The 25,545-nt window shown below is 43.3% G+C and overlaps 2 protein-coding genes across 5 annotated transcripts in view; one reads left to right on the top strand and one right to left on the bottom strand.

The window, feature by feature from the left end:
• JAK1 (Janus kinase 1) overlaps positions 1-14,390 on the top strand; it is a 120,167-nt gene extending 105,777 nt beyond the window's left edge. For all 4 annotated transcript variants that reach the window (XM_081818554.1, XM_081818557.1, XM_081818556.1 and 1 more), the window contains exons 13-25: positions 1,647-1,790; positions 2,578-2,665; positions 3,119-3,246; positions 3,857-3,992; positions 5,669-5,820; positions 6,705-6,855; positions 6,975-7,069; positions 8,169-8,361; positions 9,094-9,218; positions 9,581-9,753; positions 11,319-11,436; positions 12,171-12,281; positions 13,114-14,390. In XM_081818554.1, coding sequence (XP_081674680.1) covers positions 1,647-1,790; positions 2,578-2,665; positions 3,119-3,246; positions 3,857-3,992; positions 5,669-5,820; positions 6,705-6,855; positions 6,975-7,069; positions 8,169-8,361; positions 9,094-9,218; positions 9,581-9,753; positions 11,319-11,436; positions 12,171-12,281; positions 13,114-13,209 — 1,710 coding nt within the window. In that variant the 3' untranslated portion in view covers positions 13,210-14,390. The remainder of the gene's footprint in view (positions 1-1,646; positions 1,791-2,577; positions 2,666-3,118; positions 3,247-3,856; positions 3,993-5,668; positions 5,821-6,704; positions 6,856-6,974; positions 7,070-8,168; positions 8,362-9,093; positions 9,219-9,580; positions 9,754-11,318; positions 11,437-12,170; positions 12,282-13,113) is intronic.
• RAVER2 (ribonucleoprotein, PTB binding 2) overlaps positions 14,387-25,545 on the bottom strand; it is an 80,736-nt gene continuing 69,577 nt past the window's right edge. The window contains exon 12 of the mRNA XM_081817083.1: positions 14,387-16,481. Coding sequence (XP_081673209.1) covers positions 16,335-16,481 — 147 coding nt within the window. The 3' untranslated portion in view covers positions 14,387-16,334. The remainder of the gene's footprint in view (positions 16,482-25,545) is intronic.

Below are 25,545 nucleotides of genomic sequence, written 5' to 3'. Positions count from 1 at the left end.
TGCGGACCCCCGCCCCGGTGCTCACCTAGCCCCCAGCAGCAGCCCTTGCATGTGCAGCGGTGATTGCCACCCTCGGCAGGCCCACAGCTGGTGGAGCCAGCTCTCGTCTCTTAAGTAGATAAGCACATTACGGAGACGTAAGTGCTAGGTAGGGAGCTGCAGCGGGATGTGCCTCTGGCAGAGTTGCAGAGGGCGCACACCCCATGCCCGGCGAAGGCAGAGGGAGTGGCCTGGAAGGAGGCCGGTGGCAACATGCGGGGCTTCTGTGGGTTGCTGCGGAATCCTGCTGCCGTGACTTGGCCACTGGAATAAGCAGCCCTTTTGGGGAAGAGTAATTATTCTGAAAGCATATGGCTTTTACGGGATGTTCTGGGAACACAACTTCCCTAACTTTGATGAATTGCTTTGTGACAGATGCGGCTTTAATGAATAGTCACAGGACCTTGCCAGGATATGGGAGACAGGGCAGATGCATCGCCACTCTGCTATGCCAGATGACAAATGGTGGCATTTGTGCACATTAATATACCCAATTAACAATTGTATATGTTCTTGTTAGGGGGCAGGGCCGATTCCAAGGGAATCCATTTTTTGCATTTACAGAGAAGGTCTTGGGATAATAGAATAATAGCATCTCAACTTAAAGATTTTGTGAGATTAACGTCAGTAGCTTGAGAATGCCTGACTTTTATGAATCACATTTTGATTTCCCAATATTAAGAATGTTTAAATCAGAATTATTAAAACTTGAACTGGAAGGGTCCTTAGAGACAGATGATTTATGTGTGATAATTTCATTTAGTGCTCATACCACTTATTTGGTGGTGTTATCCCCTTTCGTATGTGAGGAAACTGAGGGCCCACCTTCCAGTCTCTGCCTCTGTTTTCACACCCCTTCCCCGCTTTGGGATTGCTCCAGCAAATCCACATGTAAATGCGTCACAGATTTTAAAGCTTAGCATGCATGCACGTATATACACACACGCCGGGTAGATGGTTGGAAGATGAACGAGTACCTGGTCTAGAGGGCAATCAGACAGAACACATCAGCCCAGCAGATGATTTCTACCCACGATGTGCCGGGGTCTGGACTGAGGAGCCTTTATTCCTTCCTCTTCACTTGGTTCTAGAACAGCCCTGGGAGGTGGGTGCCATGGTTATTCTGTTTACAGAAAGAGCATCTCTGAGTTAGATGTCCAGCGAGCAGTCGAGCCAGCACTAACAAGCCCTTCTCTTTGTACCCCAGCCTCTAGTAGAGCCCCGCTGGGGTCCTCTCTGAGTCCTCTTTGGAGGCCAAGGGTGGGCCGCTGTCGCTGGAGGCTGGTGGTGGTGCTGCTGGAAGTTTTATGATTGGCCAGGATTACGTCTTAGCCACAGGTTGTTTCTGAAGGTAGAACGCAAGGCATGGTTTGGGAATTAAATGTCTCCTGGTGCCCAGGAAGTATCACATTTCTGTTTGGCTAAGTAGCTTTATGTTTCTTCTGGAGGCCTGACCAGGACAAGGCCCGAGAGGCTGTGAGCTGTGGAGGCTCTTTTGTTCTTGCCCCACCCCTTCTGGTGTGTTCCCATTAAGGCGTCAGTGCCAGACTCGGGTGTCACTGCAGCCCCAGAGAGAAGTAGCCCCAACCTCCTGCTTCCTCCTTTAGGGCGAGCACCTTGGGAGAGGCACACGGACGCACATCTACTCCGGTACCCTGGTGGATTACAAGGATGACGAAGGAACTTCCGAAGAGAAGAGAATAAAAGTGATCCTCAAAGTCTTAGACCCCAGCCACAGGGACATTTCTCTGGCAAGTGTCTTCCTCATAACCCCATCTCCTCCCTTCCCCCACTTCTGGAGCCAGTGGAGCACAATGAGCTAGGAAGAACCTTTGCCTTTGTTTTGGTCTGGTGTTTTTCAGACTTGTCATTCAGTCGAATTCCTTTCTTCAAATACAATCTTAGATGAAGCAGGTATGTAAAGTAAGTGAGGGAAGATTGAAGATGAAGTGCATTGAGCAGCCTGTCCCCTCCCTGCCCCTCTCACTCTCCTCCCATAGAGGTCCTTGTGGTGGTTCTGTGGAGCCCCAGGACTCTAGCTGAATCTTCTCGAAGTCCCTGATGTAGTCCAGGACTATCACTTTGCAGTCTAGAAAATTAAAGCCCACGGGAGTAAAAGGACTTACCCAAGATCCCACACACTGTTAGAGAGTGATAAAGCCAAGTCTCGACAGAGATCTGGTTTTTCACTTATTCTACTACAGTGCCAAATGTTGTTATTTCCCAAAGTTTAAAGGAAGAGAAAGTGGTGGATATGAGTACCCAATGCGGAAATTGTCACCTAGCCTCTGCTGCCAGCCTGGCTCTGTATCCTGTTAGGTTTTCTAAACAGATTCCATACCCCAGCCAGATTGGCCCCTAGGTAAAGGCTTGGCAATGCCCCTGGGCAGTCAAGGCCAGGGGAACCGTTTCAGGGCCTGGGATGATGACAGTGGTGAGTGTTCCTGGGGCCCATTGACTTCCCTCTCAGCAGAGCTCCTTTGGCATCAGAGCCGTGGTGTCTGGCCCTTGACATTCCCTTGTGCTATCCTCCCACAGGCCTTCTTTGAAGCAGCCAGCATGATGAGGCAGGTCTCCCACAAACACATCGTGTACCTCTATGGCGTCTGTGTCCGAGACGTGGAGAGTAAGTGTATTCGCTTTGGAAGGGGAGGTTGGCCTGGCTGGGGAACGTGGGTGCTGTGATGACGATTTGGGGCCGAAGCCACCTTCACATTGCTTGGGGTTTTTGCCTCTTCTTGCAGTCGAGGAACTTGAGGTAGCAAGCAGGTCTCGTGCTTAATAGTGGGCGTGGAATGAAGTGCCGTTTATTTTTCACTCATTTCTTGAATGTTACTTGTTGCCAGCTCTGGCCGCACACTGGTCTGGACCCGGGAGGGTGGGGTAGGCAAGCTGAGAGTCAGAATGGAAGGCGCTCTGGGCAGGGGTGGAGGCACTCTGATGTTTGCACCTCACAAGGATGTTGCCATCCTCCCAAGCTGAGTACCAGCCACTAAAGTGGGTTCTCCTCAGAGGATGAGGGAAGATACTGTCTCAGATGTACAGAAGGTTCCAGATGTGGCTACTTTTGTGCTTGTAGATATCATGGTGGAGGAGTTTGTGGAAGGCGGGCCCCTGGATCTCTTCATGCACCGGAAAAGCGATGTCCTCACCACACCATGGAAATTCAAAGTTGCCAAACAGCTGGCCAGCGCCCTGAGTTACTTGGTAAGTGTGTTCTGATGTCCGTGGTGGTCTCTACCAGGAACCAGAATGCCCTGTAGGGGGTGGCAGGAAGGAGTCTAGCCAGGCAGGCTGCAGGGGCCCGGGCTCTGTGGTTAAACACAGGTGTGCCTGTTGCTTCCTGAAAACGGTCATTTGGGGCCATTCGTGTGCTTGGGTATGAATCCTGTTTCGAGGGAGGTTTTATCACATCAGAGGACTGACTTCTGGAATGCAGCAAAGCTTGGAGTGAAAATAGCGCGATACTTGTCGAATGAATGAGTGAAATTGCTTGCATCAGTAGCGCTTCCCATGACTCAGCTGTTGGTGCATTACACAGGTTCTCATGAGTGTCATTCTCACAAGCCCTAGGAGGCCTGCTCCACCATTATCCCCGTTTCACTGGTGAGGGAACTGGGGGGCAGAAGGCCACGATTTGATGTGCCTGAGTGACACAGATAACTGGGGGAGAGCTGGGTTGCCTGGGCATTGCTGTCGCTGGGGAATATGGAGAGATGACTTGAGGGGCCAGGCTTGGAAACAGGGAGTGAGGGAAGGAGGGAAGACAGGCAGCCCCACAGGCAGCTTGACTGATTTCACCCTTTTCACTCTGCAGGAGGATAAAGACCTGGTCCATGGAAACGTGTGCACAAAAAACCTTCTCCTGGCCCGCGAGGGTATTGACAGCGAGTGCGGCCCGTTCATCAAGCTCAGTGACCCTGGCATCCCCATCACAGTGCTGTCCAGGCAGGGTGTGTCTCCCTCATCCTCCCACCCCAGTTCCCATCCCCACCCTCACCCTTCCACCCTCCCTGCCCCCGCCCTAATTAGGGTCAGGCCAGCGGGGAGAAGGGGGCTAGGGTTCAGGTGTGCTTCCTTTTAAAAAGGACACTTTGGCAGACAGCCTTGGTGCTCCTGTGACCTGGGGGCCGGGGGAGATGGGGAGCTGAGGGAGGGCCAGTCCCTGCCCTCAGGGAGCTGAGTGGTCGGAAAAACACAGCTCACCCAAGGCACATCTTTGTTCTCAGTGCTGGGGTAGCACAGAGGGAGGCTGCTGGGGCTGGGGATGGTCAGAGGGGTGTCAGGAGGAGCTGGGTCTCCTTGGTCTTCAACTGTAGTTGGTGAGCAGTTTGGGGAGGCACCCGAGTGATTGCTGTGGTCCTGTGTGCTTTGAATGAGGCTATCGTGACCTCAGGGGCTCTACAGGAAGGGACAGGCCTGGGAGCTGAGACACTGAAACCAGCGCTGCATGAGTTGGGCCAGTAGGCCATATCTGGGATAGCAGTATGCCCCTGGGCCTGGGGCCCTGGCCTCTGCTGGCCGGCAGTTTCCAGCACCAGGCACAGTGCCTGGCACTTGGGAGTTTTGCTCTGTAATTCAAAGCATGGGCTACGTTTGGAAGGGAACCAGGATGAAAACAGGCCTTACAAATAAGACCTAAAATATCCATTCCTTAAAAGGGGAATGGGAAGCATCCTTTAGTGCCTGTGTCGTGCTTCTCACCCGCCCAACTTCCCACAGTCTGTGCAGATTCAGCCCGGAATCTCTCAAGGGTCCTGTCCTCAGCAAGCATCTGAGACACAGACCCAGGAGAGCTCAGAGCAAGTAGAGAAGCCTGGGTACCCCACAAGAGAGGCCAGTAAAGCGCTGTGCGCATTCAGAGAGAAAGGGACATCATTTAGCTGGGGACAGAGCATGGCTCAGGGAGGCGCTGGGGTTTCATGCAGGCCTTGTAGGTCAGTGAGGTGGGCTTGACTGGGAATGCCCCGTTCAGGAGTGGCCCTCCTGCCTCTCTCTCCCGCAGGGGCCGGGAGGCCGCAAGCTCTTGTTAAGGGGCATTTCCTTGGATACAGCAGGGGTGTCTGTTCCAGTCACTGGTCTTGGCAGGAAGCCCAAACAGGGCTGCAGAAGTAGCCAGGGGCAAGCGATGTAGGACAGCTTCACCTCAGTCTTCTTCCCTTGTCCTTTCCCACATAAAGCAAGCACGGCATTGCAGGGGGATTGTGCGGAGTGCATGAGATTAGCCCAGGCCTACTCTGTATGGGTGGGCCTCTCTTCCTGTCTTTCCTTTCTTAAGCGTTGGTTCTCCTTCCCCAGGGTGTTGGCCTCCACCCCTGGGGTGCTTTGCTCTTTCTGAGGCCAGAGCTTCAGAAGACTGGCCCTGCATGACCTCCTGGGGGGCATGTGGTAAACAGACACATCTGCTGGCCCGACAAAGACTGATGCATCTGAAGTGCCAGGGGTGAAGGGCCTGGAAGGCGGCACCTTTCACAAGCTCCCCACGGGACCAAGGCAGCCATGGTCCGTGTTTGGAAACATTGCTTAAAATAGTTTCTTCGTTAGTTCACAGTTCCTGCTGCAATGACAGTGATTTACGCCCCAGGTGATTCCAGAAACTGATCTGGAAACATCTCCCGTCTTTTTCTAGAGTGCATAGAACGAATCCCATGGATTGCTCCCGAGTGTGTTGAAGACTCCAAGAACCTGAGTGTGGCTGCTGACAAATGGAGCTTTGGAACCACACTCTGGGAGATCTGCTACAATGGCGAGATCCCTCTGAAAGACAAGACCCTGATTGAGGTGAGCGAGCCGAGTGAGGACTCCTTGAGCACTCAGGGATGTCTCGGGAGCTGTCAGGAAACCTCATGTTGTGGGAAGAGGTGGATGTCTGTTTGAATCTCCTCCACAGGCTTACTGGCTGTGTGACCTCGAAAGTGTCACTAAACTTCCCTGAGCCTCAGTTCATCATCTGTAAAATGGGGATAAATAACACATTGCGGGGCTGTTGTGAAGATTAATAATGCATGTAGAGTGCCAGGCAAATATGTGCTGGTGGAACATTATAATCCTATTTAGCTCAGATTTTAAGTGCCCATTAGTCAGCAAAATTAACACAGATATTTGTTGAGTTTCTTTATCCCAGATGTAGATATATAGGCTGTATTTAATATCGTGAGTTCTTTCTTAGGCAGTTAAATATGTCTTACAATTTTACAAATTTAATGTAGGAGTTGTCTCATTAAGCTTAAATTTACTTAACTAATTTTATATTTGGCATTTAGGTTGTTTTTAAATTTGTAATGTTCTATCTAATTCTGCAGGGAATATCTTTGAACATAAATCTTTATGTCTGATTTATTTTTGAGTCATTCAATAGTTGGAATTAATGAGTCAGAGGATTTGAAGAATCTGAAGGTTGTTACACATATTGCCAAGTTGTATTCCAGGAAGGCTGCGTGACTTCCCTGGAATGCAGCTTGTTTGGGACTGGGGTATACTGCCCATCTTCCTTGAATGTGGGTTTTTGTGTGGGGACTAAGATTTACCTAAACCACAATGAGGCAACAGTAACACACATGTTTATGAAGCACAGCTGTTGGGAATTAAATTAGGGATGGTAACTGAGGCTAAAAGGTTAGTGACTGGTTCCTTTGGTTTCTTCCATGTGGTTTTCTTCTTTACAGAAAGAGAGATTCTACGAAAGCCGGTGCCGGCCAGTGACACCATCTTGTAAGGAGCTGGCTGACCTTATGACCCGCTGCATGAACTATGACCCCAACCAGAGACCCTTCTTCCGAGCCATCATGAGAGACATCAATAAACTGGAAGAGCAGAGTAAGACAGTCTTGCTCTGCAGCTGAGAACAGCCAGTGGCCCAGGGGAGCGGGTGAATAACGAGGAGCCCGTGAATGGCAGTCATTCCTTTTTAACGTGGTTTCTTTTCTCCCTCTTAGATCCAGACATTGTTTCCGAAAGAAAGCCGGCAATCGAAGTAGATCCCACACATTTTGAAAAGCGGTTCTTGAAGAGGATCCGTGACTTGGGGGAGGCAAGTTAGGCTGGAGTTCCCTGCTGACCATGTCACCTCTCTCTGCGTCCAAAGCCGCTCTCCATTCTCTGTCATTTCGGGCCAAGGTTTATGAGAGAAAGCATCTCACTGCGTTTCCTCTGGGCCAGTTGAATCACATTCTCCATTTGACACAGGGTGACAGTGTGCATATACATCCAGAGGGCTGGATATGCACACAGGATGTTGGTCTGCTCCCTCCAGACTTGACTCTTCTCTGAGGGATGGAAGAGAATGGGAAGGGAGAGATCTGGGGGAAGAGGTATAGATGGGGTAGAAACAGAAAAATCCCTATCTCAGACTTTCCTGGGTATCTGTATCCTGCGAAGCTGCTTAAATGAGGGATTATTTACTACACAGGCCAGATAGAGTATCAGCTTTTCCCTTGGATCTCGAATGGGAATTTCCGAACAGCTCATGTGACCAGAAAAGCTACTGCGATTTGCGTCTTTGTCCAGATTTCCTGTAGTTCGGTTAAGTGAACATAGACTGTGTCCTGCACTGAGTACCTCCTGTGAGCCAAGGCTGTGTGTTGGCACTTGACAGGTGCGGGGTCCTTCGTTCCTCACACCATCCCCGAGAGGCTGCCACTGCTGTGGGCATGGAGCCCCTCCGGAGCCAGCTCGGAAGATGGGGTGACTGGGCCCACATCACTGCCTAGTGGCCTGGTTGGGAGCTAATCCCACGGCTGGTAAACACGCTTCATGCAGTGCTCTTTTCAGCTGCATGGTGGTGCCCGTCCTTCAGCCTGGGCCCATGGCTCTCAGAGAACACCACGGTTGTCCTGCAGGGCCAGAAACCACTTTCATTTCCTTTTGGGTTACATTTTCATGGAAACTGGGATTGATGTGTCGGTTCACCAGTCCCCTGATACCTCTTTATCTTAGCCCCGTCACAGAGGGGATGGCACGTGAGACCAAGAGAGGAAGGGCCCAGGTAGGAGCTTGCTGCCCCTGAGGTCAGGCTGTGCCTCCCGCCCCTGGCCTTCATGGGAGCGGCACAAGGAGCAAGGCTCGTGTAAGTGTCCCTGCTGGCCCCGCGTGGGGCTCCTCTCATCAAGCGCACGGGTCTTTCCTTCTAGGGCCACTTTGGGAAGGTTGAGCTCTGCAGGTATGACCCTGAGGGGGACAATACCGGGGAGCAGGTGGCGGTCAAATCCCTGAAGCCCGAGAGTGGAGGCAACCACATAGCTGACCTGAAGAAGGAAATTGAAATCCTAAGGAACCTCTATCATGAGAACATTGTGAAGTACAAAGGCATCTGTACAGAAGACGGTATGTTGGGCACGGTGGGGTTGGTTTGAAAACGAAGGGACTGTCTGGGGTTAAAAGGCCCGTGTGAGCAGGCAGTGCCCTCGGCTGTATCTGGGCCACCTGGACATGCTCGCTGGTGGTTCCCGGGAGCTCTGCAGCTTCACCATCATACGCACAGTCACGTCCCTCAGCGCAGAGCTGCCAGGGAAGCCACCCAGCTTCCCCTGCCGCCAGGGATGATCCCAGCGTTCTCTCTCCAGTACTGGAGACTGGGCTTCACTCATCCGATATTCACACTTAGGCCCTATGAAAGTGACACCCATTGTCTGCTTTTCCTATTCTGATCCAGCCCTAGCCAGGATCTTTCATTTTCTAGTTGTCTATATCAGGGTGGCAAGCAGTATTTACTACTAAGTGTATCTTTTTTTACAAGCCAGTACAATACATAACTGTATTCCAAAATTGGTGATGAAATGATGTGGCTCGTAATTTTTAAAAACCAGTCATCCACAGTGGTTTTCAGAGCACTGTTAGCTCAGTGGGTGCTGATGACTGGGCTTTGTTATGTACATGAGTGTAACTATCTCCGTTCTTTGAGGGTCCCGAGGTTCTGGAGCTTAAGAGGTTCAGTAGTGATTCAGGGGTGACACTGAAATCAGCTCAGGGCCTGCATCTCCAGATCCTGCACCCTCTACTCTCCCACAGTTCCTTCATCTGGCGACCTTGTCCTGATGGGTGTTTTTTTCTAAACAGGAGGAAATGGTATTAAGCTCATCATGGAATTTCTGCCTTCAGGAAGCCTTAAGGAATATCTTCCAAAGAATAAGAACAAAATTAACCTCAAACAGCAATTAAAATACGCCGTTCAGATTTGTAAGGTAAAAGAAAAAAAACCACGTCAAAGATCAAAAAATCAGGCACGCTGTCCTGGGTAATTGGGTTGTAATTAGACTGCAAGTGGGAAGCTTTCCAGTAATTGTACCTGTACCATTTTGCTCTGCATGATTTGGATGAAAATTAGCCAGTACTAAGAAAACTGATTTGTTAATATGGCTGACTTAATGTGTATTTCTTTGAATTGGGTTAGTCTAAACTATTCTTGCATTAAAAACAAACCAAAAAAACGAGTGATAGGTAAATGAAATGACATTGGTGCTTTTTCATGAAGCAGTGATGGATACAAAACAGAACCTGAACTAACCTTTAGCAAATGCACTCTCCCTTCACCTCTCTCCCTCAGGGGATGGACTATTTGGGTTCTCGGCAGTACGTTCACCGGGACTTGGCAGCAAGAAATGTCCTCGTTGAGAGTGAGCACCAAGTGAAAATTGGAGACTTTGGTTTGACCAAAGCAATTGAAACTGACAAGGAGTACTACACAGTCAAGGATGATCGGGACAGCCCTGTGTTTTGGTAACTGAATCTAATGTTATGTTAATGTCTTTTATTCTTCCTGCCCAAGTCGTGGCTGGAAAGAACTTAGCGCATTTGGAATTGATTGATTTCTGCCCTCAAGAAACACCTTTTAGGCTGTGTCACTAGAAAGCAGCCCACATAGAAATGCCTAAGGTTCATACGACACCATCTTCCAAGGAGTGGAGGACGCTAACCACCCGGTGGCCGACATTTCCAGCTTCCCGGGAGAGGGCATTCATCTGACACAGTCCTTAAAACTGTTAGTAGTGGTAGGGGTCACATGCATGCACAGAAAGCCTAGAGGGCAGGTAGGAAGAAGGGGTGGGAACGAGGTGAGGAAGTAGGCACTGACAGATTCAGGGAGATCCCAGACAGAGCAGAGCGGAGCACAGTCCACAGGGAACTTGGCCATCTGCTCATGGATCACCGCAGTGTCTTGGTCAGAAGGCTGCACCCTGACTGTGACCCCTTGCAGCCTGGAACACCATCCAAGGGAGAAGCTGTTTAAGCCTCTACTCTACTGCTCCTGTAGAACAAATCAATACCTCTGAGGTGCGTCCCGCATAGACACAAACCTAGATATCTCCCACTCATGGAGCCTAAGGCTTCATTCAGTCATTAATATATGTATCAGGGCCCTACTTTGTGCTGGGTACTAGTACTAGAGATCCGTGGTGAACAAGCAGACTGAGTATAGAATTTAATGGATTGGGCAGCCAATTTCATGGTGGTATAAGCATGGAAAGGTTTAGGTTTGGTTTTCTGGAAGTCCTATTAAGACTTTAAAAGATCCATGGGGTTTGTAAGGATGGTAGAAGAAGGCATGTGTGACTAGCAAGAATGAGATGAGAGCAGTGAATATCCTAGGACCTGAATCTGAATCAGCTCGGTGTGGGACTGGATCACGACAAAGTGGGAGGTCTCAAGGACTTGCTAAGGCGGAGCACCGGAGGCCGAGTCACAGAGCTGGCACTCTACCTTCGAGCTTTGGGACATACCACTGGAGGGTTTAAGAACGGTGGCTTTTGCTTTAAAAAGATCACTGTGGATGGGAGGGGAGCAAGATTGGAGCTAAGGGAGTGTGATTCAACCAGAGCCAGTGAGGGTGTGAACTAGGACAGTGGTTAGGACAGTGACGGTGGGCCTTAAGAGAAGTGAGTAGGTTTGAGAAGTATAGGAACCTGGATATAGGGGTGCCTCCGTTTCTGGCTTGGGGAGTTGGGTGTCATCCAACGAAACAGTTGACCTTGGAAGAAGGCTGCACAGTGAGGTCACTGCTGACTGATTTTGAACTTGCAAAGAACACTTGGGGTGTGTCATCCTATGCCTCCTCCACATGGACAGCCCGTGGAATGAAGAGCACAAACTAATACTTTAAAGCAAATACATGCTACGGAGAGCCTGTGACGGTATTGTTCATGTCAGATATGTGCATCAGCAGACGTGTGATTAATACATCAAACACTGAGAAAAGCTGAAGAAGTGATTTTTTTGGAGATACTCTGTAATGTGTTGGAATATCCTTCCCAGGAAATGAAGTTTCATGGTCTGCTTTCTTTCAGGTATGCTCCTGAATGTTTAATTCAGTGTAAATTTTATATCGCCTCTGATGTCTGGTCGTTTGGAGTGACTCTGCATGAGCTGCTTACTTACTGTGACTCAGATTACAGCCCCATGGCGGTAAGTCTTCCTTGTATCTTCATCCAAATCCAGCACCCATTGAAAATGTGTAAATTTTGTTCTTAAAGGGAATCCAGTTAGTGTGTTACAGTGGGAAGCGTCACTTTTCCATTTAACATGGTATGTCACTTGACACTTAAATTTGTGGCTCTCTCAAGTCCTCATTTCACAAGGAGCCCAAGTTCTAGAAAATGATGCTGACTTTCAGGGATCTTACCTGTGTGAGGATTCCAGGGGCAGTTTCCTGGGAGAATGAGGGAGCAGTGGGGAGGGCCTTGTTTGAGCTTCAGGAATTCATAAATGATTTAAGATCATTTTCACTGAGACAGTGTCTTCAGCCAGGGGAAGGGATGGTTGGTAAAGTCTGAGAGAGTGTAATCACAGACTGATCATTGAGAGCTAATCAAGATTTTGGGCTTTCATTTAAAATTACTAAGGAGAGGGGCGCCTGGGTGGCTGAGTCGGTTAAGTATCTGCCTTTGGCTCAGGTCATGATCCCAGGGTCCTGGGATCCAGCTCCACGTTGGGCTCCCTGCTCAATGGGGAGTCTGCTTCTCCCTCTCCTGCTCCCCCCTCTCTCTGTCAAATAAGTAAAATCTTTAAGAAAAATAAAGTTACTGAGGAAAAAAGCCTTTTTATTATCTTAATTTACAGTTAGACCTAGAAATTTTACCTTAATCTACTGTTGATATAAATATATGCTAAAATACTTGATTTGGTTTGATTTTACATAGTTGTTCCTGAAAATGATAGGCCCAACTCATGGCCAGATGACAGTCACAAGACTTGTGAATACATTAAAAGAAGGAAAACGTTTGCCTTGTCCACGTCACTGTCCAGATGAGGTATTTGTGGGCTATTTTACAGTAATAAACTCAGTTTATGTTTTCAGGGCTTGAGTTACTTGGCAAGGGTTTGGGTGGGAAGAAGTAGAAAAGTCATTTTTAAAATAATTTCCTGAAGCTGAATTTCAGATCAGACATCTGTAAAACCTTCTTTGGGGCAGATGACAGCCACAAGTTAGGTTTAAAGTAAGGATTCCCTCCAAAAGTAGGCTCACCTCAGTGAGCACCCTAAAGCAGCACACTCTAGTGTAGCCTGATTGTGACAAGTACATATAGAGTTGACCCTTGACACGGGATTAGGGGTGCTGACCTTCTACACAGTTGAAAATCTGAATGTGGCTTTTGATTACCCAAAACTTAAGTCTCCTGTTGACCAGGAGCCTTACTGATAATAATTACAAGAGAAAAAAATGGTAAGAGAAAATACATTTATAGCACTAGATCATATTTAATGAAAAAACTGTGTATATAACTGGACCTGCACAGTTCAAATCTGTGTTGTTTGCAGCTCAGCTGTAATTGCATGTTAGTAGCATTTATGACATTTATTCAGTTTTCTGTATTCTAAGGTGATTTGAGCCTTTAAGGCCAACTCTAAAGACTATTTGAGATGTACTGAAGAGTTTGTATGAATCAAAGAACCACCAGTGAGGGAATTTAGAGTCAAGTCTGCACTGAGATGTAATGACCTGGATGTTCTGGAAGGTCGATTCATGAGCTTCTCAAGATAGATTGTTCGTCAGTAATACTTTGAGTAATAAGTCCATTTATAAGTAGTGGTAAGTCCATTTCCAAGAATTTTTTTAACTCGATTCCCCCGCCCTTCTTACAGGTTTATCAACTTATGAGAAAATGCTGGGAATTCCAACCATCCAATCGGACAACTTTTCAGAACCTTATTGAAGGATTTGAAGCACTTTTAAAATAAGAAGCATGGATAACATTTAAACTCCTGTGTATCAGGTCCTCCTTCCCCAACCAATACCCAAGCCATTTAAAATTTTTAATGGAAAAATTTGTATTTGGGTATGTAAGGCACACTGTGGTGCTTATTATGTGTACGTACTTCCCTCTTGAAATTTGGCACCGGTAACAGATAATGACCACCGAAACAATAGAAAGCACTTAAGCACTCCTCCTTTTGAAAAGAATGGAAAGCACCGTTCTGTTTGGCTAGCGTACTGTCCCAGTTGCATACCAGAAAGGGAGAGGAGCTGACAGAAGCCCTTGTTCCCAGCCGCCTGTTGATCTGAAATGCTTTCCCGGCAGATAGAGATTGATGGACTTAGGCACTACTCTAACATGCCCTCAGATTTCAATATCTCTACAGTGATAGACCAAGCATTCTTGAAATATTAGATACCCATTAGTAGACTATTGTTTCTATACCAAGATGAGTGTATTCCTGTCACCAGTAGGACTTAAACTTTGAGTTGTCTCTTCAGTGGCTTTGCTCCTGTCCCCGTGGGTGACCAGCAATACTGAGTTTTGAGAAAACTGGTCAGAGCCAGGGGGACAGCTGTGGAATAGATACTCTGTTGCCTGTTAATTCTTGAGAACCAAGCCTGTGCTTTCCTAAAAAGTATACCTTTAATCAGAATGGACTCCAAGACCCCGGGTACTATCATACCTGCTTTTCAGAAATGTTAATGTATATCCTTTTCTAACTAACTCACTCTACCACTTTGGGGCAAGCTGTTGCAGCATTGGTTTTGGATGCTGTGTGCAACCAATCAGCGTTTTTGTACTTAACCATCCATATACAAGAGTTCAGGAGCTACTAGACAGTTTTTAGACCGTTTTCAGTTTGCTTGGAGGTAGCTGGGTAATCAAAAATGTCTAATCTCTGATTCAATGTGAACCGTAAGAACTTGATGACCAAGAGTCTGAAAAACTTTTTGTTAATGCTGTCTAGCATTTGTTTGATATCCTTACTTTTCACCTTTTGAGCCTAAAGAGTTCTGGATTGATTCAATGGCAACAATAAACTTGCCATTTAAATTTATTCAATAACCCTACATCACCAAGGTCTCTGTCTGTGTCAAACCTGTGGCCACTCTATATGCACTTTGTTTACTCTTTATACAAATAAATATACTAGAGACTTCACATGCAAATGCCTTTTAATATTAAGATTTCATTTTCAAAGCATTCAAACAATTTGTTTACATAGAAAAATAACAGTATAATAACAGTATAGACTTTGTGGGGGGGGGCGGAGTTTGGTAATGGTCCTTATTACAAACACCACTTGATTGGTACTTATCTGTTCTATCCAATGATACACAGAGGGCAGATCCATATGTGCTATCATCCTTCTTTTCAACCTCTCCCTGCTTTCATTTTGCAGCTCTGACTTAAAATTCACCATCTTCTGTTTATATTATCAGAGAGGTGTGACTAAGCATTGAAGATGCTTAATGCAATAGGAAATGGGAAGGAGAAGCACAGAACATGGAGAAACCATTATTCATCTGCTGAGTCATAACTGATGCCAGTCCTTAACTTTCTAGCTGTCATTTTCTAATAGAAGTTAATAGGAAATAAATAAGACCAATTTCTTTACAAATCGTATGTACCACTTTTAAACTTGATAATTAGAATAGGGTACCTTATTACAAGACATTTAATCTGATTTCAAAAAGACTAGGCTCATTGAGACTCATAACAAGGAACAAACTTGGAAATTTCTAGATGGCAAAGGGTTTCTCATCTGATACCAAAGTCTTCAGGAAATGATGTCAAAAGTTATATGCAATAATCACAATTCTTGCTGAAGTAAATTGAGTTAAATAGCTGATCATTTTTCAGCCTAACGCTACAAAAGAATAAGAGACAAAGCAGAAAGTGAGGTATAACTTACTAGCTCAAAATTGTTACACTGTTACTCCACAGTGCTCCTTCAGTATTGACGGTTGAACTATACTGTGGAAATAGGGCATTTGAGGATCCAAACAGGCCTTGTTCTAGCAATTAGATCATCACTAGTTTATGCCATGAAATCAGACACAGAAACCTACATCGCTTGCCACTTAGAAGTGTGTTGCAGAAGTTAGATTAGGGAATTAGTGCCATTAGACCAGGAGTCAGCACACTTTCCCCCATAAAGGCCCAGACTAAGTATTTCAGGCTTTGCAGACCCTATGGGTCTCTGTCACAGCCACTAGAGCACACAAGTAGCCCTAGACAGTATGTAAATGAATGAGCGTGTTTGTGTTCCAATAAAATTTTATATATGGACACTGAAATCTGAATTTCATAGAACTTAAATCTGTTCTACTTCATTTAAAAATGTAAACCTCATTCTTAGCTTGCAGACAGTATAAAAACAAGTGGAGGACTAAACTTGACCCCAGGGTATAGGCTGCCAACCCCTGAAATTATTTCACCAAAGCTACTTTTTTTTTTTTCCCAAAAATAGCTTGTTTTTCACAAAAGGTATAAATGGTAAATAACATTAAAAGTTAAGCATCTATAGTTGTGTAGAACTTGGACCTTACTATCACTCTCGGATTTATGTTGTGGGGCTGATGTGGGGGTAATTACTTAGTTTGCATGTAGAGCATCTTTATAACATTACCACCACTGCATTTTGTAGTTGCACTCTTGTAGTTCTAGGAAAAGTTCTAAAAATCTATAAATGAGATTACTTCTAGGGAAAGTAGATTGAAATGCACAGTGGCATATAAGAAACTCATTCTTCTAAGGCTCAGGAAACAAGACCGTTTCCCATTTATTGCTTCATACTTTTAGATATGGTGTCAAAATTATTCCCAGTCCCAAACAAGGAATAGTGGAACATTGTTAATTTCTCCAGTGGACTATAAGTTAATACCAATTAAGATGCATCTACTTGTAATGGAAAATGTCCTGTATTATTTTATTGCTACTTATTTTTTATTTGGCAATTCTGTTTGCTGCACAATACAGTTCCTTCTGGGAAATTAGAAACCCGTATTTAAAGGATATGGCTAGTCTGAATGTAGTTAAGGCAGCAATGAACAGCAGAGATACTGCAAAAAACCTTATGAGGTTATAAGGAGAGAACTTAACTCAATATACGCGCTTCTTTTTAAAGTAGGTTTCCATGTAATAAGCTCCTGTGCCCTGAGAATGCTGGTCAACAAATTCCACAGAACCACCTTCTGGGGCAGAGATGAGATATGATGAGCCTCGCTTTTCATTTCTTAAAGAGGATACCTATGGGAAAAAGCACAATGCTAATATCTAAATTAAAAATTGGTTTATTCATTAAAGATATTTATAAGAAAAGCAATTCTGATTTGGTCTAAAAACAAAATAGGATAAATAGCAAATCTATCAAATTAAAACATTAAGATTTCTATATCAAAATCACTTGTGGAACTTTTAAAAAATACAAACCAGCCTCTGAGTGCCCTCTCCCCTCCACCCCCAATATTTGGGGGAAAGGAAAAAAAAAAAGCAATTGCATTGCTTCTGCTGTCCCCACCTAGTTAAACCCCACTGCGTCAGAATACCTATACGAGATGTCAGTATTCCTCTGACAAAGGTGAGTGGCTAAGAAGTTGAACTGCATATCAAATTAGATGGTGGGTCTGTCTAGTAACAAAAGAAGTGGCAACATACTAGTAGGTGTAAAAACACAAGTGGTTCCAGACCCAAGTGGAACACAGGTGTGCATGGGGAATTCAAGACCGTTTCCAGAGCTCAGAGGAAGATGGCAGAATAGGAAGATCCTGAGCTTACCTCATCCCATAGGGGCAACAATGACATCTATGCAACTAATTCTGAAGATGACCTGAAGACTCACAGATCTTCCACAGCCAATAGAAGGCTACACGGAAAAGGGTAGGAGGAGCAGAAATGCAATATGGAACCAAACCCCAGCACAACTACCCACAAACAGGAGGGACATCATAAGCACAGAGGAGCAAGGGGATCAGAGCCCACACCGAACAGCCTGCACTGGGAAGCTGAGTATCCATACCTCTGGCTTTCAAAATCAGCAAGGCTTACCTCCAGGAGAGCTGGAGGGCTGTAAGAAACTGAGTCTTCACCCTTAAAGAGCCAACAAGCCAAATAACAGCCCAGGACACAGCACGAAAGAGTTTGAAAAGTACCTGGGCTATACATGGAGATTTATTGACTAATTTTAGGACATGTGCCAGTGGGGCAGGCATCTGCAGGAGTTTTCTCTGGAAATAAAAGTGCTGGCAGGTGCCATTTTTCTTGCCTTTCCCCAGCCTAGATAGCCAGAGGCTTCCAGGAGTCAGTTCTAGCACTCTTCATCTGCCTTGCTAGCACTACATGCCCCATCATGTCATTCCTTCGTGGACCTGCCCGGGGCAGGGGAGGGACGCAAACCCTCTCCACCAGCACACATGCAGCAGTCAAAGTGGCTCATTACTATACAGATAGCTGGGCTGAGTGCCAACCCTGCCCACCAGTGAGCCTACGGTGGCTGCAGTCAGGCCTCTAAGCCAGCAGCACAGAAAGCAAACCCTCCCCACCAGTGCACCCACAGTAGCTGCAACCAGGCCTCACAGGGGGCAAGCCCTGCATGCCTGGCCACTTGCAGTAGTCATAGCTCAGCCACAACAGTAGGGCACATGTAGCCCACACAGGGAACACCCTTGGAGTACTTGGTTCTAGTGACTAGCAACAGTTTACAACAGGGCCCCTTCTACACAAAGCCACTACTTTCAAAATCAGGAGACAGAGCTGACCTGCTTAATATGTAGACAAACAAGGAGTTAGACAAAATGACACAAAGGAATATGTCCCAAATGAAAGATGACAAAAATCACAGAAAAAGAACTAAATAAAACAGAGATAAGCAATATGCTTGATAAAAAGTTCAAAGTCATGGTCATAAAGATACTCACCAGACGAAAGAAGAGTGGATGAACTCAGAACTTCAACAGAGAGATAGAAAATATAAAAACCAATCAGAGATGAAGAATATGATAGCTGATACGAGCAATACACTAGTGGGAATCAACAGATTAGAGGATGCCGAAGAATGGATCAGGGATCTGGAAGACAGGGTAATGGGAAGCAACCAGGCTGAACAGCAAAAAGAATAAATAATGACAGGTTAAGAGACCTCTGCAACATTATCAGAATAATAGCATTCACATTATAAGAACCCAGAAGGAGAAGAGAGAGAGAAGGCAACAGAACTTACTTGAAGAAATAACATCTGAAAACTTTCCTAATCAGGGGAAAACAGACATTCAGGTCCAGGAAACACAGCCCCAGACAAGATGAGCCCAAGGATGTCCACACCAAGAGTCATAATAATTAAAATGGCAAAAATTAAAGATGAAGAGGGAATCTTACAAATAAGAGATAAGTAAACAGTTACATACAAGGGAAACCCCATAAGGGTATCATCTGATTTTTCAGCAGAAACTTTACAGTCCAGAGGAGTGGCATGCTATATGCAAGGTGCTGAAAGGATAAAACTGACAACCAAGAACACTATATTCAGCCTTACAAGAAATGTTAAAGAGAGTTCTTTAAGTGGAAAAAAGGCCATAACTAGAAGAAAATTATGAAAGGAAGAACTTTTGCTGATAAAAGTAAACATAGTAAAGGTAGTAGATCAATCACAAAGCTAGTAAGGAGATTAAAACACAAAAGTAGTAAAATTAATTATATATTCAAAAATTAGTCAAGGGGTACACAAGATATAGAATAAGACATCATATACATAAAATGTGGAAGGAGTAAAGATTTCATGCTTTTAAAAGGTGTTTGAGCTTAAGTGACCATCAAACTCAATGTAGACTGCTGTATACACATAGGATGTTATATATGAACCCAGTGGTAACCAAAACCCTCTAATAGGTAAAGAGAAAGGAATCTAAGCATAAAACACTCAAGAAAGCCATCAAACCACAAGGGAGGAGAGCAAAAGAAAGGAACAAAACAAAAAAGTTAACAAAATGACAAAGAACACATCAATACTTACTTTAAATGTAAATGGACTGAATGGTCCAATCAAAAGACACAGAGTGGATAAAAAGAGTAAGACCCAAAGACCCATCTATATGCTACCTACAAAAGACTCACTTTAGACCTAAAGACATATACAGACTAAAATGAAGATATAGAAAAAAGTTATTCCATGTATATGGAAGCCAAAAAACCCCAAAATCAAAAAACAAACCCCACAGCTGGGGTACCAATACTCAGATAAAATAGACTTTAAAACAAAGACTGTCACAAAAGAAAAAAAGGTCATTACACATTGATAAAGGATCAATCCAAGAAGATATAACAATTGTAAATATTTGTGCACCCAATTTAAGAACACCTAACTATATAAAAAAAATATATTAACAGACATAAGGGAGAAACTGGCAGTAATACAATAAAAGTAGGGGATGTTAACACACTACTTACATCAATGTATAGGTCATCCAGACAGAAAAATGAATACGGAAACAATGGCTTTGAATAAAACTTTAGACCAGAGGGACCTAACAATATATACAGAACATTCCACTCCAAAAGGACAGAATACATATTCAAGGGCATGTGGGACATTCTCTAGGATAGATAGGCCACAAAACAAATCTCAATATGTTTAAGAAAACATATCAAGTATCTTTTCTGATCAGAGCAGTTAGAAATCAATTAGAAGGAAAAAAACTGGAAGAAACACAAACACATGTAGGCTAAATAACATGTTACTAAACAACCAATAAGTCAATGAAGAAATCAAAGAGCATATCAGAAAAATATCTGGACATAAATGAAAATGGAGATGCTACAGTTCAAAATCTTTAGGATGCAGCTAAAGCAGTTCCAAGAGGGAAGTTCACAGCAATACATGCCTACCTCAAGAAACAAAAACTTCAACAATCTAACCTTATGCTTAAAGGAACTAGAATAAGAACAAAAGCCAAAGTTAGCAGAAAGAAGGAAATACTAAAGATCAGAATGGAAATAAATGAAATAAATCCTTAAAAAACAACAAGAATGATCAATGAGACTAAGAACTTGTTCTCTGAAAATTGATACACCATTAGCCAACTAATCAATAAAAAAAAAAGAAAACCCAAAATTGGAAAGGAAAGTTACAATGGATACCTCAGAAATACAAAAAATATATAATTACTACAGAAAATTATATGCCAACAAATTGGACAAACTAGAAGAAATAAATTCCTAGAAACATACAATCTTCCAAGACTGAATCAGAAAGAAACAGAAAACCTGAATAGACCAATTACTATTAAGAAAATTGAATCAGTAAGCAAAAAAATTCCCAACAAGCCTAAGACCAGATGGCTTTACAGGTGAATTTTACCAAATATTTAAAGAAGTGTTAACTCCTATTCTCAAACTATTCAAAAAAATAGAAGAGGAAGGAATGCTTCCAAATTCATTCTATATGGCCAGCATTACCCTGATACCAAAACCAGACAAAGATACAACCAAAAAAAATTACAAGCCAATATCCTTCATGAACATAGTTGCAAAAATCTTCAAAAAATATTAGCAAACTAAATTCAAAAATACTTAAAAAGACCATACACCACCATCAAGTGGGATTTATTCCAGGGATGCAAGGATGGCACAATATACACCAATCAATGTGATACACCACATTTACAAAGGGAAGGATCAAAGTCATATGATCACCTCAATAGATGCAGAAAAAGCATTTGACAAAATTCAACATGAATTCATGATAAAAACTCAAAAGAGTAGGTAAGGAGGGATCATAACATAATAAAGGCCATCTATGACAACCCATTGCTAACATACTCAATGATGAAAAATAGAGCTTTTCCTCTAAGATCAGGAACAAGACAAGGATGTCCACTCTTGCCACTTTTATTCAATGTACTATTGGAAGTCCTAGCAATTGCAATCAGACAAGAAGAAAAGGCATCCAAATTGATAATAAGTTAAACTGTCAATATTTGCAGAGAACAGGATACTATATGTAGAGAACCCTAAAGACTCCACCAAAACCTGTTAGAATTTATAAATGAATTCATGGGTACCTGGGTGGTTCAGTTAAGCATCTGACTCTTGATTTTGGCTCAGATCATGATCTCAGGGTCATGAGATCGAGCCCCACATGAGGCCTGCGATGGGTGTGAAGACTACTTAAGATTCTCTCTTGCCCTCTCCTTCTGCCCTTCCCCTCTGCATACTCTCTCTCTAAAATAAAGAAATCTTTAAAAAAAAAAAAAATAAATGAATTCAGGAAAGTTGTGTAATACATAACCAATATACAGAAATATGTTGCATTTCTATACACTAATAATGAAATAACAGAAAGGGAAATGAAGAAAAAAATACCCATTTACAACTGCATCAAAAGAATCAAATATTTAGGAATAAATTTAACCAAGGAGGTGAAAGACCTATCTTCTGAAAACCATAAGACACTGATGACAGAACTCAAAGATGACAAAATACATGGGAAAATATAACATGTTCATGGACTGGAAGAATATATTCTTAAAATGTCCATAATACCCAAAGCAATCTACCAATTTAATGCAATCTCTATCAAAATACCACAGTATTTTTTCAGAACTATAGCCAAAAAAAAAAAAATCCAAAAATTTGTCTGGAACTACAAATAAGCCCCTAAATAGCCAAAGCAATCTTGAAAAAGAAGAACAAAGCTGAAGGTATCACAATCCCAGATTTCAAATTATATTACAAAGCTGTAGTAATTAAAACAGCATGGTGTTAGCACAAAAACAGATACATAGATCAACGGAACAGAATTGAGAGCCCATGTTTATGTGGTCAATTAGTAACAACAAAGAAGGCAAAAATAAACAATTGAGCAAAGACCGTCTCTTCAATAAATGGTACTGAGAAAACTGGACAACTATATGCAAAAGAATGAAACTGAATCACCTTACACAGTACACAAAATAAATTCAAAATAGATTAAAGACCTAAATGTGAGACCTAAAACCATAAAACTCATATAAGAAAATAGACAGTAATCACTTGGACATCAAACTTTTCTGGATATGTCTCCTCTAAGGAAAGCAAAAGCAAAAAACCCCAAACCAACCAACAAAAATCAAAATTGGGCTTACATCAAACCAAAAAAGATTTCGCACAGTGAAGGAAACCATCAACAAAACAAAAACCAAACCCATCTGCTCCTTCCAGCCCACTCCAAGTCATCAGTGTCTCTCTAGAAGGAGTTGTTACACATGCCTGTGCCCCAGCTTTTATGGCTGCTACCCAAGGGATGGTCTCTAGATAGCCTGACTCTGATAGCCAACAGAACTTATATTCATGTGTCCTACAGTACTGTAGGACACAAAAAACAAATTCTTAATGGATGCAGGAACATCCTCTCTACCCCCAACCTATGACTATGTACCTGGGCCCAGCACAGAGGGAACAGGCAAAACCTTCCATTTCTATCTATTCCTGGAAGAGGTTTAACTACATACTTCCCCAGCTGCTGCCTGAGTGTCCAGGTTCTAATCAGCCTGCATCTAGGTGCTAACTGCAACCCATCCTTTTAGGACACTGACAAGTCTTAGTGCACCCTCAACTACTAAGAGTCACTAAGAACAAAGGAGGAGGCTTGGATAATCACAAAAGTTTGAGGGACACTAAGAGCTCAGGCCAGGTTCATCCCCTACACAACACCATTCTGTGAAGACTGGGAGAGGTGGCTATTTTATCTAACGTGCAGAAACCAACAGAGAGAGTCAAAGACAATGAAGAAACGGAAATGTGTTGCAAACAAAAGGACAAGATAAATATCCAGAAGCAGATTGCAATTAAACAGAGATAAGTGATTTACCTGAGAGGAGTTTGAAATAACAGTCAAAAAGTTTAAGAAAATAATGCATGAACAAAGTGAGAATTTCAACAGAGACAGAAAATATCTTAAAAGTACCAAACAGAAAACTCAGAGCTGAAGAATACAACTCAACTGAAAAAAATTCAACAGAAAGGTTCAGCAGCAGACTAGATCAACCAGAAGAAAGAGTTAATGAACTTGAAGACAAGTCAGTGGAATTCACCCAATCAGGGTTGTAAAAAAAAAGAATAAAGATAGCTTAAGGGACTTATGGATCACCATCAGACAAATCAATATATACATTATAGAGTTCCCAGAAGGAAAGGAGAGAGAAAAAGGGGCAGAAAGCTTTTTCAAAGAATGGATGAAAATTTTCCTACCCTGAGGGAAGAAACAGACATCCAGATCCATAAAGCCCAACAAGTATCAAACAAGATGAATTCAAAGAGACCTATACGGAGACACATTACAATTAAATTATTAGATATTAAAGATAAGGAGAGACTCTTAAAAGCAGCAAGAGAAAAGTTGTTATGCAAGGGAACCCCCTTAAGACTATAAGCAGATTTTTAAGCAAACCTAAAAACATAAAACTCTTAGAAGAAAACATGGGTGGTAAACTCCTTGGCATCAGTCTTGGTGATGATTTTTGGGTTTAACACCAAAAGTTAAACAAAAGCAAAAAACAAAGCAGAGGGGAGCACAAGAAACTGAAAAGCTTCTGCACAGCACAGGATACCATCAACAAAATGAAAAAGCAACCTACTAAAGGAGAAAATACTGGCAAATCATGTATCTGATAAGGGGTTAATGTCCAAAATAGATAAAGCACTCACGCAACTCAACAGCAAAAAACCAAACTGCTATTATAAAATGGACAGAGGATCTGAATAGACAACTGTCCAAAATGTAGAGATAGCCAATAGGTACATGAAAAGATGTTCAACAGCACTAATAATCAGGGAAATGCAGATCAAAACCACAGACAGCAGGAATGCATAAGCCTGTGATGGTACACGGAAGAGAGTAGTGGCAAATGAAGTTGGAAAGACATGCTGGCCTCAGTCACGGAGGGGGTGAGAATGAGATATCACCTCATACCTAGTAGAATGACTATTATCAAAAACAAGAGATGTTAACTATATTGGAATTAAAAACTTAATAAAAAAAGATGAGATAAGTGTTGGTGAAGATGTGCAGAAAGGGGAACCTTTATGCACTACTGGTGGGAATGTAAATTGGTGCAACCACTATGAACAAAAGTAGAGCGGTTCCTCAAAAAATTAAAAAATAGAACTACCATTCGATCTAGCAATTCCAGTTTTGGGTATTTATCTGAAGGAAACAAAAACACTAACTTATTAGTGATATATGGGCTCCCATGTTCACTGCAGCATTATGAAAGCAACCTAAGCATCCATCAATGTATGAATGGATACAGAGAATCTCTCTCTCTCTCATGCACATACAGTGAGAGAGTGAGAGAGAGAGAGAGAGAGATTATTTAGCCATAAAAGGAGAAAATTTGTGACAACATAGATGGAGCTTGAGGGCATTATGGTCAATAAGTCAGCTAGAGAAAGACAAACACCTTATGATTTCATAGGTGAAATCTAAAAAATCTAAAAAACAAAGAAGAGAAAGTAAATGAAACTATAGATACAGAACACAGATTGGTGGTTGCCAGAGATGGTGGGGAGTAGGGTGGGTGAAATGGGTGAAGGTGGTTAAAAGATACAAACTTTCATTAATAGGTAAGTAAGTCTTAGGGATATAATGCACAGCATGGTAACTATAATAATACTGTGTCGTATATTTAAAAGTTGCTACAAGAGGGGCGCCTGGGTGGCTCAGTTGGTTAAGCGTCTGCCTTCAGCTCAGGTTGGTCCTGGGGTCGAACCCTGCATCGGGTTCCCTGTTTGGCAGGGAGTCTGCTTTTCCCTCTGCCTCTGCCCTGCTCATGCTCTCTCTCTCACGCTCTCTAATAAATAAAATCTTTTTTAAAAAGTTGCTACAAGAGTAGATCTTAAAAGTTCTCATCAAAAGAAAAGAATCTGTAACCCTGTGTGGTGATGAATGTTAAACTAGACTTCCTGTAATGATCATTTCACAATATATGCAAATACTGATGTTGTAGACTTGAAATATGTTATATACCAACTATATCTCCATTAAAAAAAAGAAATTCCACCCTAGATTAAGATTGCCTGCAACAAAATTGCATACGAAGACCCTAATTCCTCCACTATCAAGCCTCTAATTATTCTCTTCAGCTGCCTTTTTCATTTGACCCCCTTTGTTGGTCTGGTGGTCTTACTGCATGTTAGACCGTGGCCACTAACACCATCAGACTCTTAGCTTCAGGTATAAAGAACTCTTTTTCTTTTCTTTCTTCTTCTTATTTTTTAAATTTTATTATGTCAGTCACCATACATTACATCATTAGTTTTTGATGTAGTGTTCCATGATTCA

Source organism: Leptonychotes weddellii, chromosome 4 (genome assembly GCF_054177405.1).
Source record: "Leptonychotes weddellii isolate Sample4059 chromosome 4, ASM5417740v2, whole genome shotgun sequence".
NCBI lineage: Eukaryota > Metazoa > Chordata > Mammalia > Carnivora > Phocidae > Leptonychotes > Leptonychotes weddellii.
Note: the sequence above shows the minus strand (reverse complement) of the source record. Positions and strands in the feature narration are given on the sequence as shown.